At 37.2% G+C, this 19,601-nt stretch overlaps 1 protein-coding gene across 2 annotated transcripts in view; it reads left to right on the top strand.

Annotated features, from left to right (window-relative positions):
• The first annotated feature begins 1,227 nt into the window (after window positions 1-1,227).
• LOC121305545 (transportin-1-like) overlaps window positions 1,228-19,601 on the top strand; it is a 34,700-nt gene continuing 16,326 nt past the window's right edge. Inside the window, exons 1-11 of one of the 2 annotated variants that reach the window (XM_041237214.1) lie at window positions 1,228-1,342; window positions 1,483-1,596; window positions 3,709-3,784; window positions 5,822-5,971; window positions 6,640-6,746; window positions 12,614-12,747; window positions 14,302-14,383; window positions 14,836-14,958; window positions 16,281-16,399; window positions 16,658-16,718; window positions 17,209-17,377. In XM_041237214.1, the coding sequence (XP_041093148.1) occupies window positions 1,492-1,596; window positions 3,709-3,784; window positions 5,822-5,971; window positions 6,640-6,746; window positions 12,614-12,747; window positions 14,302-14,383; window positions 14,836-14,958; window positions 16,281-16,399; window positions 16,658-16,718; window positions 17,209-17,377 (1,126 nt within the window). In that variant the 5' untranslated portion in view covers window positions 1,228-1,342; window positions 1,483-1,491. The remainder of the gene's footprint in view (window positions 1,343-1,482; window positions 1,597-3,708; window positions 3,785-5,821; window positions 5,972-6,639; window positions 6,747-12,613; window positions 12,748-14,301; window positions 14,384-14,835; window positions 14,959-16,280; window positions 16,400-16,657; window positions 16,719-17,208; window positions 17,378-19,601) is intronic. The other variant, XM_041237211.1, reaches the window with a different exon arrangement.

Raw genomic sequence — 19,601 nt, 5'->3', positions numbered from 1 at the left:
AAGGTATTTACATCAAAATGCAATTTGCTTCATTGTTTTGCATGTGAAAAGAGAACCAAGCTGGTAATATAACTTAGTAGCAAGAAACTCTTGCGGTTCATTTAAGCATTTAAAGTACGAGTAGCAGCAAAACTCTGATACAAAACAATGCAAATTGCAAATTGCATTTTGGTGTAAAGATCTTGTGCGCATCACTTTCACCCATGTTCTCATGGTTACAGTATGTATCCATTAACAAAAACAGTTACTGCCCTGGCAGATTACTTATTCTCTTATATGTAGACAACAGATATTCTTTCAAGTTTCAAATGATCTTGGTAAAATGTCAGTTGCTGTTCTGTGAAATTGAATTATGCATAACTAGAGCAGCAGTGCAACAGCGTTTTAATGAGGAATGTAGCTGTGATGATTGGTTTTATCCACCATTTTAATTACAAGTGGTTCAGATTGCATGTGTCTGATTATGTTTCCTCTTGCTCCCAGACAACAGTTGAGTAGTTTGTTATTTTTAACTATTTGAACTGAAAAAGCAGTACTATATTATAAAAATATATGCTTAGCAAAGACTTTTTTTATCAATTACAGAAACGTGCATTAAAAAACCTATTTCAATATTACATTTTTCATTAATATAGTATACCTCCTCTTTACAGGACAACCACAAATGCATTGTATTGTAGGCTTACAAACGTTTGTATCAGAGGTGACATTCGTATTATACTAGTCAGTGCATTGTTATTTGAGTTTGTGTTTGTTGTTGTTGATGTAGCATACTGTCTTCAGTTCAGCATGCTGCATAGTGGATCATACTAAGCGGAGTCTGTCTGCATATTTTTCGCAGGCTGAGCCATTGTTTTCTGCCAGTGACACAGCATGTCTTGCGAGTGGGTACAGGTCTGTTGTTTTTCCTTGTTCTGCTGCAGCCGTTTTCATGATTGACTGACAGATTTTGGATTAAGTCTATAGCTGATCTGTAAAAAATATTATTAATTTTTGTAACACCCCGTATTTGTTTTTTTAAGACTGCTGTAGTATCAAACTACACTGGGGTATTTACAACAATTAAGGAACTTGTTCAACGTTTTGAAATCAAAGTTCTCTCCTTGGTTGGTGTTTCTAAATTCAAGGGTCAGTACGTAGCAGTATTATATTTCGCAATAACCTGCCCATGTTTAGAAATTAGATGTGCGCTAGGACCCAGCGGAAATCGTGTGCAGGTTTTAGGGCAGGATTGTAAATGCGCCATGACTGTCTGATCGGATCTTATTGCAAAGCTGAGTGTTGGTGCGATTTCAGGCCTGTACAATTTAGCTTATAACATTCACTAAACAACAAAACACAGGTGTGTGTATAGCTGCTATGTGTGTGGCTGCCTGTCTGGCGGGGTACTTTAGAGCTAGGAGCACCGATTTCCGTGTTAATTGAAGGTCATCTGTTGTTTTTTTTTCATGCCGAATTGTATTGTGTCTGATCTCATTGCAGCAAACCAAGATGGAGTACGAGTGGAAACCAGACGAGCAAGGACTTCAGCAAATTCTACAGCTTCTGAAAGAGTCCCAGTCTCCGGATACCTCCACACAACGAACCGTCCAGCAAGCATCCTTTTTAATAATGATAATAATATGAGAGCAGGGACGATCGGAAGAGATGTGTGGGGTTTAATCTCGTGTTGTACAGAGTATATCATTTGAGGTTTTGTAATATAACCGGGGTGCAGAGTAACCATACTGCTCTGCTCGGCGGGTTGCTCGACACCAATAATAATTGAACAGGGTGTGCTGGTTTTTTTTTTAAACCATAGTTAAAGTTATTTTTTTGTATATTTTTTTCATGCCTTTTTCTAAATATTGCCTGCGTATGTTTTGAATGGTTTGTGGCGGTTAGCCTCCTCTTAACAGATCTGTGCTGCATGTGCGATGGATTGTTACTTTAAAAATATATATATATGTATGTATATATATATATATATATATATATATATATATATATATATATATATATATAATATATTATATACACTTTACCGGTACCGATTGGACCCTGCATGGACCAGGTTTATATATATTGTTTATTCGAGTGGAACAGAATATTTTGAACACATCAGTATTGAAGATCATAAAATATATATTATATTATTTATTTATTTATTCTGTGGATTATCATACCCGTACGACTGTGTGGAATGCGTATACTCTCCCCGGCGTTGCTTAGAATTTCACGAATAAACACAAGCTGGGTGATGGCAGAATAGCTGTGTTTCTGCAATCGGTATGCTGTGAGTCACTCCTGCATGACGGTTTTATGCTCTATCAATGCAATAGTAATATGTTAGACGCTGTAGATATGAATACTGTCTATAGACATTATCAAGGCTATTTAGTTTGACTGTATTTATTTTTCTTGATGCCGTTGTTGGCATACACTATGTCAATGATAACCAGTTACATTCGCCTGTAGTGTGGCGATGTATGCAGGGACTTGTTCACCTCGGCCTACATTGTGAACGCATTGTCTTGTACCTAACACAAGAATTTTACTCTGTATGATTGGCATGTTCATTATTATTGAATTTACTATGCTTACTATAGAACTTGCAAACTTACAAAAGCGAGTGCGAAGACCTGGAGATAAATCGTTCATTGCACAAAACATCTAACTTGCCAACTTGTGTAAGGCCCTGTGAAAATCTGACATTTTCTTTAAAATTCACGGCAGTGTCATGGGTAAAGTGTAGTATTTCGCGGAATGTGCACGGAACTATTTTATTAATTATACATACAAATTATTATTTTTTTAAACATCAAATATAGACATACATGCATTGACACCATCAAAATCAACGTCAAAGTTATTCAAACACTTTACAGTTAGCTTGTGAAACGGTGATGTAATTAACAGTCTGTAGGTAAAATGTATCTGCAAAGACAGCTTTCAGTTCTAGTACGTCAGGTGCATCATCACCATTTAGGTCTTGGAAAAACAAATACAATGTGTAAAACATAGTGATCGTCAGTGATCACTGACAAGCAACCAGACTGTTTTACCAATTCCATAATCTCCTGCTTATGATACTCTGCATCTTTAGGTCAGTATTCATGTCTCAGCTGGGCTGATGGAGTCAGTCCACCATTTGCTACACTCAGACTGAAGAATTTACATAACATTTGGTTGTCCAGTTTTTCAGGAGGGATATTTGCGCAAACAAACGCCTCTGTCCGGTCCAAATGTAATGTGTTCCGTGCGTCACGGTTTTCAATGGATTTTTGGAATGTGGAAGTCACTTTTTTTTGTTTCTTTGCAAGTAAAGCAGTAATACTGCTCAGGATTTCTTCTCTTTCGGTGAATACTTGAATCTAAATGCCTGTCGACAGCTGATTCTTGGTAGTGATCGTTGCAGGATGTACAGAAGAGCTTACCTCCATCACTGTGTAATTGATCTATTGCAGACACATTTTTAGCCTTTTTAGAGACATCCATTTTCTTGTTTAGTGTGTAATATTTTAAGTTTCCCACCTAGATTGCATATAGTCACATGACATTCACTGCACAGCACTGCATGGTGAATAGTACACACAGGCACCTTACTGGAGAGTAATAAGCACCACTCAAGTCTATTAATTTTTGTCTGATTCAGTCTGTGAAACATCACTTGTGTTTTTTTTTCTGTTCAGTTCTTCCAATGTTCTCCTTAACACCACTGACTTTAAGAAACTTGAGCAGCTGAATCATTATCCTGACTTCAACAACTACTTGATCTTTGTCTTAACAAAGTTGAAATCCGAAGGTAAGAGAGGCTGCTTCTTTATATCTTTCCATTTTGTGAATGTAGTCACAGGGCAGTGCTTTCCTCATGTATTACTGTAGTAGTTTCATAATGAGATACGCTTACCTCACCGCTTTGTGTAAATAGGACACTTGCATGCTGGAATCTTGTTTCTATTGTTTTGTTATGCCTTTCATAAATGTTGGAAGACGTTACTAATATAATTTTATAATGAGCAAATGACAGGGCCTACTGGACACACATAGCTGCACTTGTAATGGAACTCTGTCCAGGGGCAGTGGTGGATTCATGCATGTGGTGACTGAAGACAACAATACCAGTCAAAATATAGTAGCCAAGTAAATTATACTGGGAAGCAAACTAACATTTATTTCAATATCTGAAACTTTGTAAAGTAAATGTAACAATTCAATTGCAGTCTAAAAATCTATTCCCCTAGTTTTGTTCTCAATAATTGTCATGCTGTTAATGGGTTGGCCAATGACCTTCAGGTAGTCTCTCTCAAATTGAGGACAATCATCACAATCTTTTTGGGACAAGCTTGTAAAAATACAGTCAGTCAGCTGGAATAATGCGATTGTTAAAGTGAGGCATTATTGGTGTCAGCTCCTAACATTAATGTGTATTTGTTATGAAATGATAAGGGGTATTGTCCTTCAGGATATTTAAGAAGAAAGTTGCTTCCACACTGAAATGTAGCCCATGATAGAAATAGCATGACGAGTAATGTTTGCGTACGTAATTACATTGCCAATCAGCATGACACGATTATAGCAACATTTTAAAAGACCCGAAAAGGGTGGATGAAATTCTGATTCACCTTGAAGCAGCTCTGCTGGCAAAAAGCTTTTGTTTACAAAAAAGTATCTTGTTTTTGTTTGTCTGGTAAAGAAGTTCTTCTATGTTGGTCTTACATTTTTAGTAGATAACTCTTTACCACTTTTGATAAAAATGGATTATGACAAGTTGAGAGTATCATAATTCAGGGATACATACTATGGGAACCTGACCCTCTGTTTGTCACACTGTCTTTTACATGTAGGTTTGTGGGTGTAGGTCATAATCCATTTTTTTTTCATGAAAATTATTACTTTGGTGTTGCAGTTACAGCATGAAAGCATCCCTAAATGTTAATGTAATGACTCAAAGTACTGTAATCGCTGTACTGTCTATACCTCATTGTACTGCCAGCCACTTCAGCGAACATCTACATTTTCATCTTCTAAATAAATACGAGTACCTCTGTTTCAACTGTATCAATGACAGAAGCACATGCAGTACATAACACATACTATTCTGTAAGAACAGACTGACTTCCTCCTTTTCTCAAGCTCCCTGAAGGCTTCTTATTTAGAGCATGAAGGAAGTATTGAAATGAAACCTATCTAACATGGAGTAGCAGAATATCTGGGTTAGGGTGTTGAATATGAGTTTTGTTTTGACATGGGTGATTCTTGGTAGAGTACCACTTTTTAAATTCTAAAAGTGATAGAGATACAGGTTGTGGATTGGGACAAGCCCATGAAACAGGCGCTTCAAAATGTTGCCATTAATCAGATATTGAGGATGTTTGTGTTGCTGGGTCTATCCTTTTACACAGAAGTTTGATCATCAACTAGCCTTGGGATTGCCAATATAGTGTTACATGTTCACAGACCAATATTTTGTGTCCTTTTAAGGGAAAAAGTGTGTGTTTTAAAAGCTTTGTAAATTGGGATCTGGATTTGTAACATTGGCGCTTCAAGCTACTGTAGTTACAACATTGTCTACAGCCCATGCCTCAGGGTTCAGTTGTAAATTAGCCATGTAATTATATTCAGCTTTAACTCATTATTACTAATGCTGTGTATACACATTCCTATGATACTGGATTATGGAGAATATGTTTTTGCCAGATATACTTGTTAAAAGAATATAGGGCTTGTCCAAGTGTTCATTATTTGGGTTATTTGTAGTGCTGTTGTCTTTGATAAAGTATGCTTTTTTCTGATCTAGATTTTCTTAGATCTGAAACCTTTATTGTTGTTTCCTTTGCAGATGAACCCACCAGATCCCTTAGCGGTCTGATTCTGAAAAACAATGTGAAGACACATTTTCACAACTTTCCAAATGGGGTGTCGGACTTCATAAAAAACGAGTGTCTAAAAAACATTGGAGACACATCGCCGTTGATCAGAGCCACAGTGGGTGAGTTTCTTATGTCATCTCAACCTATTTGGAATCTGGGCATCTCAAGTACACGTGTCATTGCAAGTAGTGCCTCCCCGGCCATTGTAATGAATGGAACCATGCACGCTCTTTAGGTTCAGTTGCCATGTGGAATCCTGCAGTAACGAGAAAATATATAAGTTAAATACACATGTTACATATTAAATAAAAAAATGATCTGTATGAAATAGGTTGCAGGCATGCTATTTTACATTTCTAATTCCTTGTATTGACAAAGGGGACACAGTTTGGTTAAACATGTTGTTATAGTTTCACTTTGTATCATAGTTGCATCAGATTGTGATTGTTGGGTGTGATGCAGACTGCAAACAATTGGGTCACACATTTCTGCCCACCCTTATAGCGTTTTTCTTCTCTGCTCAGTGTAAACTCTTCAATAAGGGTCTTGCATTGTGACTGCTGAAATGAAAGCTTATCCACTTTCCTAGAACTGCACATCTCTTCCTTGGTAAATATTTGAAATTCTGGGTGTGCAAAACTATGAAGAGATATGTCTGCCTGCCTCCACTATACCCCTGTGTCTGTGGGTATGTGTGATAAGCACTATGTCATCAAGACTAGTATGCAGTTAAATAGTCATTCAAATGACGTATTCTGCAGTATGTAAACACTGTTTTGTCTTTTAGGTATTTTGATTACAACTATTGCCTCAAAGGGAGAGCTACAGAATTGGCCAGAACTCCTTCCCAAGCTGTGTGTGCTTTTAGACTCTGAGGATTACAGTACCTGTGAAGTAAGTTCTCTCAATGGCAGAGATTAAAAAAAATACTCTTATCTCACTATTAGCTATACCTGTATATTTACCCCCCCCCCCCCCCCCCAAAAAAAAAAAAAACTTAACTAGTGCACATGTTGCCTCTATATCCCTGCTACTGTATTAAGTTATTTCCATGTACAGTTGAATCAGAGGTCTTGTGAAAATATACATTTTGAGTAAGACCTCCAGTTATGTAGGAACTTTAATACTGTGGAGTTATGTTTAAAGAATGGGTTGTTGGTAGGTGTTTTTAAATTGAATTTGTGTAGAACAATTGGTTTATCTGTGTATTCATAGTGTCAGTTCAACCATATTCAGGTTTTGAGTTTTTTTATTTTTTATTTTCGAGGTTGTGGTTTTGTTGTATTTTCATATATATTTATTTAAGTAAAGATAATTTCCAGTTTATAAACATGCATTCGTAGGGTCTTTGCTTGTGCACAGTCTGGAGGCATTACCGGTTTAGCTCCCAGAGACAGCATTGTGGCAGGGGGGTTTTTGCCCCTGTGTGTACCTTTATTTTACAACAAGACGTTACAATATATAACACGTTAAAGTAGAAAAGTATCCCAGGAGTAAAGAATACGTTGTGTAGGCCTTGCTTTATCCAAGTGAATTAAGTACAAAACAAAGGATGTCAAATAGCACATCATACAGAGCTCTTATATAGATTTCTCAAATCACACACAGCTATTTTTATATCTATTTCTCAAATCACACAGAGCTCTCATATATATATATATATATATATATATATATATATATATATATATATATATATATATTTCTCACATCGCACAGAGCTCATATATATTTCTCACATCGCACACAGCTATTTTTATATCTAGTTCTCAAATCACACAGAGCTCTTACAGTGGCTCTCAAAAGTATTCACCCCCCTCGGACATTTTATTGTGTTACAACATGGAACCAAAATGGATTTAATTAGGAGTTTTTGCCACTGATGAACACAAAGTCCATAATGTCAAAGTGAAACATAAAATCTACAATTTTAAAATAAAATTACAAATTACAAATACAAAACAGAAAATAATTGATTGCATGAGTATGCACCCCCTTGAGTCAATATTTGGTAGAGGCACCTTTGGCAGCGATTACAGCCATGAGTCTATTTAGATAAGTGTCTACCAGCTTTGCACATCTGGACACTGCACTTTTTGTCCGTTTTCTTCTTTGCAAAATTGCTCAAGCTCTGTCAAGTTGGATGGGGACCTTTGGTGAACAGTAATTACCAACTCTTTCCACATATTCTGAATTGGATTGAGGTCCGGGCTTTGACTCGGCCACTCCAGGACATTGACCTTTTTATTTTTAAGCCACTCCAGTGTGGCTTTGGCTGTATGTTTGGGGTCATTGTCTTGCTGGAAGATGAAGTCTCCCAAGTCCCAGGTCTCTTGCAGACTTCAGCAGGTTTTCCTCCAGGATTTCTCTGTACTTTGCTGCATCTATTTTGACCTCTATCTTCACAAGCTTTTCAGGCCCTGACGCAGAGAAGCAGAGACTCCATTCAACTAATTATGTGACTTCTAAAGACAATTGGTTGCACCAGAGCTTATTTAGATGTGTCATAGCAAAGGGGGTGAATACTTACGCAATCAATTATTTTCTGTTTTGTGTTTGTAATTAATTTAGAACAATTTGTAGATTTTATTTTTCACTTTGACATTATGGACTTTTTTTGTGTTCATCAGTGGCAAAAACTCCTAATTAAATCTATTTTGATTCCATGTTGTAACACAATAAAATGTGGAAAAGTCCAAGGGGGGTGAATACTTTTGAGAGCCACTGTGTATATATATAAATACATATATATATATATATATATATATATATATATATATATATATAATATATATAGAGAACTATTAATATATATATATACAAATAGAGCTAGCTGTCTCTGTCTCTGTGTGTGTGTGTGTGTGTGTGTGTGTGTGTGTGTATATATATATATATATATATATATATATATATATATATATATATATTTTTTCTTAAATCAGAGAGCTAGCTGTCTCTGTCTCTCGCTGTGTGTGTGTGTGTGTATATATATAATATATACGTTTTTTTTCTTAAAAATCAGAGAGCTCTCTGTCTCTGTCTCTCGCTCGTGACACACACACACATACATATATATATATAATATATTTTTTCTTAAATCAGAGAGCTAGCTGTCTCTGCAGTGTCTCTTGCTGTGTGTGTGTGTGTGTGTGTGTGTATATATATATATAAATATTATATAATAAAGAATTTAGTCTTAAATCAGAGAGCTACTGTCTCTGTCTCTCGACACACCACACCACACACATATATATATATATATATATAATATATTTTTTCTTAAATCGGAGAGCTAGCCTCGAGCTGCTGTGTGTGTCTGTGTGTGGTGTGTGTGTGTGTGTGTGTGTGTATATATATATATATATATAATATATTTTTTCTTAAATCAGAGAGCTAGCTGTCTCTGTCTCTCGCTCTGTGTGTGTGTGTGTGTGTATATATATATATATATATATATATTTTTTCTTAAATCGGAGAGCTAGCTGTCTCTGTCTCTCTCTGTGTGTGTGTGTATATATATGTGTGCGCACCCGCGCACCTGCGCACGCACACACAAAATTAGGGATGGGACGAATATAGCAGTTCCGAATAATTTTCCTTTAAGATCGCACTGAACCGACACATTTCAGTTGAAAGACGGTTAAACTTAAATCACAACAGTTCGGTTGTGCTGTGTGTATAATCTCAAGTGCTTTCAATTAAACAAACTGTCGCCTTCTAATCTGTAAACGGGTGAGTTTCACGTGGCCGATGCAGATCCACGTTATAAGGATAACAATAGTGTGCAACGTCTTCATTGGCAGCTGGCTCTTTGAGCTTATGAGCTTTATATATATATATATATATAAAAATAAAATCCACTAATAGCCAAGCACAGTGACTCATTGTGGCATTGAACAATGGCTTTTCATGCTCTTTAGGCAGTTGCTTCAGGTGCTTTTTAAAGGTTTCTTTTAAGAACTTTCAGTAACTCAGGCAGTAACTCTTAACAGTCTTTTTTAAGCTGTTTTCTATTTGGATTTGTGGCATCATGTAGAGCCTCTTATAGTGTATGTGTGTGTGTTGCACATGGAATGTGATTTAGTGCTCTAGTATAGACACATAAATACTAAATATATTGTATTCAGCAGCATTAGTGTGCAATTTGCTTTTTGAAGTCTCTATGTGGAGGGTTTCCAGGTCACCTGGACTACACTTTGGGTAGGTGTTTCCATTTGTGGCTGGATGCGTCAACCCCCTGTGATGGAGAAAAGGGTCTCAGGGTAGGTAGTGTGTGCATGCAAGAGAAGAGCTGTGCAACTTGTGCCCCACATGGGGAGAACTTGTGTGGAGTTGGTAGAAATTCCCATTTGATTAACTTTGAAGGCATTAGACTAGTGATTTTAAGGAAAAATCATAAATGCATAAGATAAAAAATTTAATCAAATATTACTGCAAATGTATCGTAACAAAAGGCTACAGTTGATGACTACTGAAGGGGTTTTAAACAGGTTCTAACAATGGATATATTACAGATTTAGTCTATTTCAAACAGTAATGGTGTGCATTGGGCAGAGTTTCTGCAGTAAGTTCTCTTTGTGTTAGACAACACTTGACACTTTGTGTGTGAGTGATTTGCTGAATGGAGGCTCAATGCATCAAATGGGGGCAGAGGGGGACAGAAAGGCATTGCTTTGGAGTAGATTGTTTCAGATGTGAATACAGCAGTAGGCTGAAGTAAGGCTTTCTGTTTTTGTATTGCTAAATGGATTGAATTGCATCATTGTTTCCCCATGTTGTGTTTCATTGTTGGCGCTGGTTTGAGTTATTATCTGGGGGTTAGCCCACTTCCAGTTGGAATTGACTTCTGTGAACAGCAAAGTGCTGACAGCAGCTGAACTGATAAGACGTAAATTGGCTGTGATTGTTGTACTTTTAAACTTGGAAATTGTTCATGGTTCAATTAGCCATGTTGAATCTGTGTTGAGGGGCAAGCTAGTTGCACAGACACCCACCCTATTTACCCTTGCAATGTCTGAGATCCGTGTTTTCCTTTCTGTTTCTGAATAGTTGCATAGTGTGTGTGTGTGTGTGTGTGTGTGTGTGTGTGTATGTGTGTATATATATATATATATATATATATATATATATATATATATATATATATATATATATATATATATATATATATGTATGTGTGTGTATATATATATATATATATATATATATATATATATATGTTATGTCCATGACCTTGGACTAGACTTATTGAAATTAAGAAAAAAAAAAAAAACACCATTAAGCATATTTGCGTAGTGGCCCCAAATTGAACGAATGAGTTTTTAATAAAGTGTTTATTGACGTATTGCTGCAGTTAACAAGGTGTCATCTTTATCACACTAAAAAAGAAAATGCTGAACCTAGTGTCTCCTTAAAAATAGAATGAGCAATGAGAAACCTTCTTGCAAAGGCAAGCTTGATCACTCGCAAATGAAAAGTGCCTGTGCTTCCTTGTGATGCCTAGCTAAAAGCAGCACCAGCTAAAGCTTCTGATCCACAAGATGGCATCTCTGTCCTGTAAAGAAGCATTTGAGGTGTTGGGTAAAAAAAAAAAAAACCCAAGTGTTCTGTTTTGAGGATTATGAAGATAAATGGTATCTGATGCATTATTTAATGTAGCAGACTTCATACCCAGGCATGTACAAGCTGTTCTGTCTGCAGGAGCTGGCGCAAATTACTAGTCATGACCACAGGGGCGTTAATGTTTGACAAGACAGTGTACTCTAAAAGAGAGTGTAATTCAAAGCAGTCAATCAAGTAGCTGATACTTTAATATCCTGTGCAAGGGGTGAATGTCCCCTGTGATGGATAAAGAGGAGGGGTTATTACAAATGCTTATATAAGTCCTACTGACTAGGGGATGTGCAATATATTTACTGCTGTATATTTAAATTTCTACTGTGAAATTTCTAGGTGATACAGAACCTTTGTCCGTAGCTGTACGGTTTAGTTTCCGTGTACGATTTGTTGCAGAGCTTAGCCTGTCCTGGATTGGCATTTGGGAACACAGTTTCCTTTGTGTTGATGGTTTATATTTGCTTTGTATTACTCTGAGGTAAGAAGTTGATCTGAGGTTGTTAAGCAAAATTTCAGAGCTTTGGAGCTAAATGTATTCCGCCTCGGGCTGAACTGGTGGTGAACTGACCTATTTAAATATCTGCAGATTAAAAAACTAAATAAGTATAGCTCAGTCTCCAGCTTTTTGTTTTGTTTGATGACCAGTCAAATGTACGACGGAACCGGCATTAAAATTGTGTCCTGGAAAGATCCAAACTGTTCTGTCGATGACAAAAAAAAATGTAAGCACGGGTTATTGAGAGTACGAGAATCTGGTTGTGGAAGTGTAAATTTACACAGTTTTCAAATGACTGAAAATATAGGGTTTGGAAACGCTGATCTGGAGATTGCTTAGCTATTTGTGATGAGACTTGGTTAGGACATTTGAATTATTGACAGCTTTACTATCTGGAGATGGTGTATTCAGAGCTTTCTGTCTCAATTGCTTATAAATCTGAGAGCTTTGCTTCAATTCGTACATGGACTAAATATACAACTGCATACACTGGACTGTGAGTATTTTAAATAAATATTTCAGCACATGACATGTTTGAGTCAGTGGTCTGTGCTGTGAATAATGAATGAATCGATGGTAATAAGACTGAAAATGCATGTTACAAGAGTAATGATCAGTGATTTTCAAGGTTTGAATTTGACTCTTGCAGGGAGCATTTGGAGCGCTTCAGAAGATCTGTGAAGATTCAGCTGAAATTCTGGACAGTGATATTCTTGACCGACCACTCAATATCATGATACCAAAGTTCTTGCAGTTCTTTAAACACAGCAGTCCAAAAATTAGGTAACTCGTTTATCAATTATTTAAAAAATGTGTTATTTTTTAATTGTATATTGCTTCCTCTTATGAGCCAGTGTGGGTATAATAATATATATATATTTATATATTGTGTGTGTGTGTAGGTAGATATACTGACTTGTTTTATAGCCTGTAATACGCAAGCCGCAATCTGCTTGCATACTGTACACTTCATACAAAAGCCTTCTCTTTACACATTGGGGAAAATGGATTATAAATGATCCATGCCTTTGTAGTTGAGTTGTCATTTTATTTGAGTTATACCCGCAGTCTTTAACACCTTGGCTGAATATTGCAATTGTTTTTGCATAATCCTTAATGTTTCAAGCTACTTGCACATATTTGTTTTTGTTTGTTTGTGTTGTGAAGACCTAATGTTTTAATGCCACAGAGTTAAAAACAAAATGTTGTGTGTGTTTTCCTCTGTCAGCTTGTGACCTTTTTGACACTGCTTTTGACCAAATAGAAAACAACAGTAATATTTACCGCGTTGCTATGGGAAACAAAGTTTTTGTCTATTGTAATATGGGGTTTGGAAATACTCATTGCAGTTCAGGCTGTTCTATGTTTATTACTATGAGCTTCATTTTTTTTTTTTCACATCACATGCTACTCTGAGGGACTTGGCTCTCCTGCTTTTATTAAGGGGATTGGGGTTATATCTGTTCACATCAGGGAATGTGATCTGGAACAAAACCACTGATACAAAATTTTGAAGCGTTGAGACACTGCAGAGTAGCTGTAAAATTATATATGAAAACTGTTCCTGTGCAAATCATAAATCTATGTACTTTAATTCTATTTGTGCTTAGAAGGCTGCAGTGTCAGTCTCGAGGGAGGAGAAATATTATATCTGGAGTTAAACAGCCAAGGAAATCTGTAAATTGTGTGATGAACTAATGTTTGTTTTATGCTGAAGTATTTGAAAGCTTCAATTTCCATCTAATTATTAACTGATACTGATTTCTCAATATACAAAAGAGCTTATCTGCAATGATTTGGGTGCAGCAAGGAAACAAGGTCTGCTGTTCCCTCTCCAGTTTTCTAATGCAATAATTTGGAACCAACACTTTTAATCTGTACCCTGAATGATTTTAAATGTGAGGTCTTGCATCAAGTAGAGTGTGGTGTGAATAGGCCCTATATACAAACGAGAGAAATCAAGCTCATATTAACACATGGAATAACTCAAGTCTTTATTTAATTTATTTTTACGTATTGATTTACATTTGTGAAACAGTGAACTCTGGGACCAAAGGTTTTTTTATTTGTGTGTTTATTTGGCCTTTTATTTTGTTCATTTCTTCTGTAATTTGGGGGTGGGGTGGGGAAGGGGGGTGGTAAGTGACAGTGGCCTGGTTGGAGGGGGGGAAACAAGAGAACAAAATCTGTAGTGTTTCGCCAACTGATGTCTTCATTCCAGGTGCAGCATCTTGATTCATGATAATCAATGAAACGTGATTGCCGACACCTAACTATGCAAGATATTCAGAATTTTTTTTTATTACTTTTTTTTGTTTGTTTTTTTAACCTTTATAGGTCCCATGCTGTTGCCTGTGTCAACCAGTTTATCATTAGTAGAACTCAGGCCCTTATGTTACATATTGATTCTTTTATTGAGGTGAGTTTTTCCAGAAGGGGTCTTCAGTGGGTTTGTGTCTTACAGCTCTTTGTGGCTTCTTAGGGCTTTTCTGTCTCTTCTTTTGTTATGTAAAGATAACTTTCTTCCACTTCTGCACACACACACATACACACACGCACACACAATGTTCTTGTTGCATTAATTGTAAAATATGTTAAATTGGAGGAGTAAATAACCTAGAAATATAGAAAATGTTTTGTTACTTTTATTGAAAAGGATAATGCATTTCTTTAACTTTTATGATAAAATGCATAGTTTTGTTTTGTAAGCCTGAATTGGCTACATATTCCTTATTGTTTTTTAGGAAACCGTAAGGGTTATGCAACATGTTTTAAAATATGTTTATTTTGCTGTTTAACCTGCAGTTTGTATTGAATTGGGCACTTCTAAGTGGAGAGTTCCTTTATGTCTGCATGTCTTCCTGTCCTCAGAATCTGTTTGCACTGGCCACTGACGAAGAGCCTGAGGTCCGTAAGAATGTGTGCCGCGCCCTGGTGATGCTGCTGGAAGTTCGGATGGATCGGCTGCTTCCTCACATGCACAACATTGTGGAGGTAAAGCTAGGCGTTCGCACACCCTCCGACCCCCTCATGTAAAACTGCCACTACAAAGTCCATATAGGCAGTGGTCTATTTGAAGCAAAGTAAGGCTTTTGATTTTTAGTTAGCAGCACCACCTTGTGGAGACAGTTCAGAATGCATTCTTCTTTCTTTAGACTTGGAGGTTATCTGTAGAAAATAAGAACCTGATGTTAAATTTAAACATCTTTGGACAAAGTGAATTGTTTGTCTTGCAGTAGATGGTTTCTCCTCCTGCAGTAATGCATCTTTATTCCCAGATGTAGGCTGAAATGCAGGTGGAATTGAACAGATTTTGATTTGCAATAGCTGGCAATCTGTTATAAACTTGGGCACTTGCAAAACCAGAATGTGTGTAATTGGAATGCGGTGTGAGCCGCACAACAGGAGATTGCTTGATGCTACATTACTCTGCGGGAGCCTCTTTGAATTCCTCTGTAACCTTGTAACTGGAAAATCATGAAGACTAATGTACCCATACACAGGATGCCACAGCAGACTCCCATCTACCAGAGAAGGCTAATGCACTTTAATATCCAGATGTGTTTTTAAATTTGTTTTTAAAACAGAACAACAGTTCTGTAGGACAGTTCAAAAATAGCCAATTGAATGAAATGCATAGTAGAAGAAAGACAGCTTTTACTTTAACTTGTTTTTTAACTGAAGAAGAAGATCAAGTGACCTGGCCATGCTCAACAGTGATGAGCTGGAATTGGGTCCTAGCTTGGTCTAGTGTTGTGATTGGACCAGATCGCCATGCTGTTCTGTCTGGTCCTCACTTGTGCTCACTGAAATCGGTATCTTTTTAGCTGGAGTGGAATATTTATGCGATTTAAAAAAAATTAATTTGGAAAAATTTAGATTTTGACAACCCATTATCAATGTATTAATATATTCTAAAGTCTCACATTTGCTTAGTTAAATGTGTGATTACTTTTTACATCTTAGTTTAGGGAATTAGTGTGTTTGATCTTAAAAAAAAAAAAAAAGAGTAACATTGTGCATTGGGTCCTCATGTAAGTAAGTACGAGGCACAATAGCATTGCTAGCATGGGACCCATGTTTTATGATACCCCTGTATTAGACTGGGTTTTGTAGCCACACCTATATGATGCACTACTGCTGCCGTTGCCTGTTTGGTACTGTAATTCATTCTGTTGCACTGGGGAAATGCCCCTGTTCCTTGTGCTTAAAGGTGAATGTAGTTTAAAGAACTGCCACATAGCATACCATTTATAAGACTACCATGGTTGGTTGTTATACAGATTATACACCTTCCTTATTTTATTTTTTTCTAGTACATGTTGCAAAGAACCCAGGACCAAGATGAGAATGTAGCTTTGGAGGCTTGTGAGTTTTGGTTGACACTAGCTGAGCAGCCGGTCTGTAAAGAAGTGCTTTGTGTACACCTTTCGAAGTAAGTTTACATTATAGCAGAGCAAATTTGAAGGGTGTCAGCATTAGAGCAATGAATGCATAGAAGCCAGTGTTCCATTTGTGTTTAATATTTCTTGCTGGGGATGCATGTGCTGAGTAACAGGGATATAGTATGTGTGTACAGTATACTGTGGGAATTTAAATTCATAAACAGCGTAATGCTATAAAATTGTAATTATACAAACTATATATGTATATATCTTCTAATTAAAGCTTATTTTGTTTGCATCTGTTCTAGGTTAATCCCTGTTCTTGTAAATGGTATGAAGTACTCTGAAATTGACATTATTCTGCTCAAGGTGGGTTAAACAATTATTCTGCATCACAAATAAGATCATAATTAAAAATGACAAGTCTGTATATATTTACGATATTGATGTACAAATTTACTCCAATTTCTACTTTTGCTGGGATATGCGTGTTACTAATTGTTTGTAGAGGATCGGTTCTGTGCATCCAGTTTAACTGTGAGTGGGAGCCACAAAGAATGGATGGCATAAGATCACACAGTTAAGATGGGGTGGTAGACCTACTATTTGAGAGATTCAAAAGTGATTCCTTGCTATGTTGTGTGATTTTTTTTTTTTTTTGTATGTTGGGTTAGATTAGGTGTATCCTGTAATAATGCCAAAGCCTCCACCTGTCATACAGCATACATCACTAAAACGGTTTGAGATGCATACTTGATAATTGCAGGCTAAGAGAAACCTGCTTGTATTGCGTTTTGTGTTGCAGTGAATTTTCCTCTGGCCCGACTGGTTGCTAATGTAGTTTTCTTTGTTTTTTAAGGGAGACGTGGAGGAGGATGAAGCGATTCCGGACAGCGAGCAAGACATCCGGCCCCGTTTCCACCGATCTCGCACCGTGGCACAGCAGCACGAGGCAGAAGGCATCGAGGAGGATGACGATGATGACGACGAACTTGATGATGACGACACTATTTCCGACTGGAATTTGAGTAGGAGCAATTACCTGTTTGGAATTTTATTTATTTATTTGTTTGTTTGTTTGTTTATATTTAACATTGCATATATAAAAAGTACACCGTATTACTTCAATTTGGCGCGGCTGCGTTTATTTTAAATTGATTAAGGCGACTGCGGCCCTTAAATGAGGGGCGGTCATTATTAGTAATTCTATGATTTACAAACGCTGCAGTATTTTATTACATGATTTGGAAGCGTTACTGTACGGTAGCTGTACAGGGGTGCCATGTCCACGTCTCCAAATTGAGCTACTTTGAAAAAGCAGCCTGCTGTGGTTTTTATTTATTTATTTTTTTTAGCCACGGGTTTCTGTTTTTTCTATGTTGAACTTTTGTTTTTACAGTGTCATTTTTTTGTAATGCATGGTCCACTCAATAAAATAGTAAGACAAAAAGGACATAACGTATTTGGTACTTCCATAATTTATTTATAGTATTACAAAGCAGTTCCCCTTGCCTATAGTACTTGCTGTGATTTAGATTTTGTCAGTGAAAGGTGTCACATGACATGACATTCAGTTGAGCCTGCGCTTAGTATACTGTAATCACACTTTTTTGTGGTTCACAGTAATATTACCGTGTGTAAAATTAAGTAAAAGCAGTAAAATTTTAAAAGCAGTTTTTGACTCTAGTTGGTTTTCATAAAGCTTACTATGGCAACAAACATCTGACAAAGTTCTGTCAGAATTGCGCGTGAAGCTTGATATTGGTGGCAAAAAAAATCATAGTTTAGCTTTTAAGCTGAAACTGTTGAGCTGGCAGATCAGAAGGGGAATAGACCAGCTGGAAGAGAAGTTGATGAGCATCACATTAGGGAATGGAGAAAGCAAATACCTCAGCTTCAAGAAGAGAACGCAGCTTCACAGATTGTATGGTGGGGAACTTCGTCTTGCTCGTCCTGATATTGACAGGAGCTTATCAACTGGATATTGAGACCGTCGGAGACAGTTAAGGGTAACACGAAAAGCAGTTGCTTTGAAGGTGAAATTATTGTGTGCAGCACCCAGCTTCAAGGCAAGCTGTGGAGGCGAAACAGTTTGACGATTTGTGCTAAAACCACAACTGGGCAAAGGCTTCAGAAGATAGCACAGTTTGTTAATTTTTGCCAGACTGAGAGAACGTTTACAGCTCGCTGTCTGATATCGGAGGGATGGATGAGACAGCGGTCTGGGCAGGCATGCCGGCTGAGTGTACAGTTGAGTTTCGTGGGGTTAAGGAAGTACCCATTATAACAGCAGGTAACGAGAAAAGCAGGGTGACGGTTTGCTTGGCTGCAATGGCTGATGGCCGCAAGCTTCCACAGTTTGTTGTTTTTAAAGGGAAACACATGCCGAGGGATGCTCAGGGAGTGACAATTGAATTTTCTCCAAATGGATGGGTGACTCCTGACCAACAAAATTCGACAGGTTTGGGGAAGGTTTAGCTTTCAAACACGACTTCTTTTTTGTGATCCATGTCGAGGTCATCTAACGTATGAGGTAGTGCAACTCTCCAGGAGACAAAAACAAAAACGGCTTGCATTCCTGGCAGCTGTACAAAATTGGTGCAGCCAGCTGATGTTTCTTGGAATGCTCCATTTAAATCAAAGTATTGTGAATTCTATGAGGAGTGACTGCAACTACCTGAATGTGCGCACAATTTAACAGCACACGGAAATCCGAGCTCCTACACAGCTTCAGATGGTGGAGTGGAAAAAAAAAGTATGGGAAGCGTTGCACAGCGACATCATTTGCAACTTGTGGAATAACGACTGCTGACCCGGATCTAATACACTGTACAAAAAGTGGAGGAATAGCAGAAGCTGCACGGGAGCTCATCCTTCCCAATACCAGCACACCTGATGGCTATAGAAGTGAAGAGGAGGAAAATGAGCTGGAGGAGGACGATACAGATGAAGTTGCGTTTGAATAGATGAGGACACATACCAGTACCGGTAGCTTATAGCGGTCCGGTCCGCGTTTTCTTTTTTGTTTGTGGTCCAGTTTGCAGTATTTAAGTTTTTATTTTTATTTATTTATTTATTTTCTGAAAAGATTACCCGTATTTCAGAAAAGGAAAAAAATAACTCAAACGTTTGACTGAAATAGCTGGGTAGCAGTATTACGGTATGTTTTATTTCCATGAATTGTATTTAAATAATGTTTACCGTATTTAAGTTTATTCAGTTTGTTTTGTTTCTGTTGGTAATGTTATGCTG

The sequence above is a fragment of the Polyodon spathula genome, chromosome 2, assembly GCF_017654505.1.
Source record: "Polyodon spathula isolate WHYD16114869_AA chromosome 2, ASM1765450v1, whole genome shotgun sequence".
Lineage (NCBI taxonomy): Eukaryota > Metazoa > Chordata > Actinopteri > Acipenseriformes > Polyodontidae > Polyodon > Polyodon spathula.
Note: the sequence above shows the minus strand (reverse complement) of the source record. Positions and strands in the feature narration are given on the sequence as shown.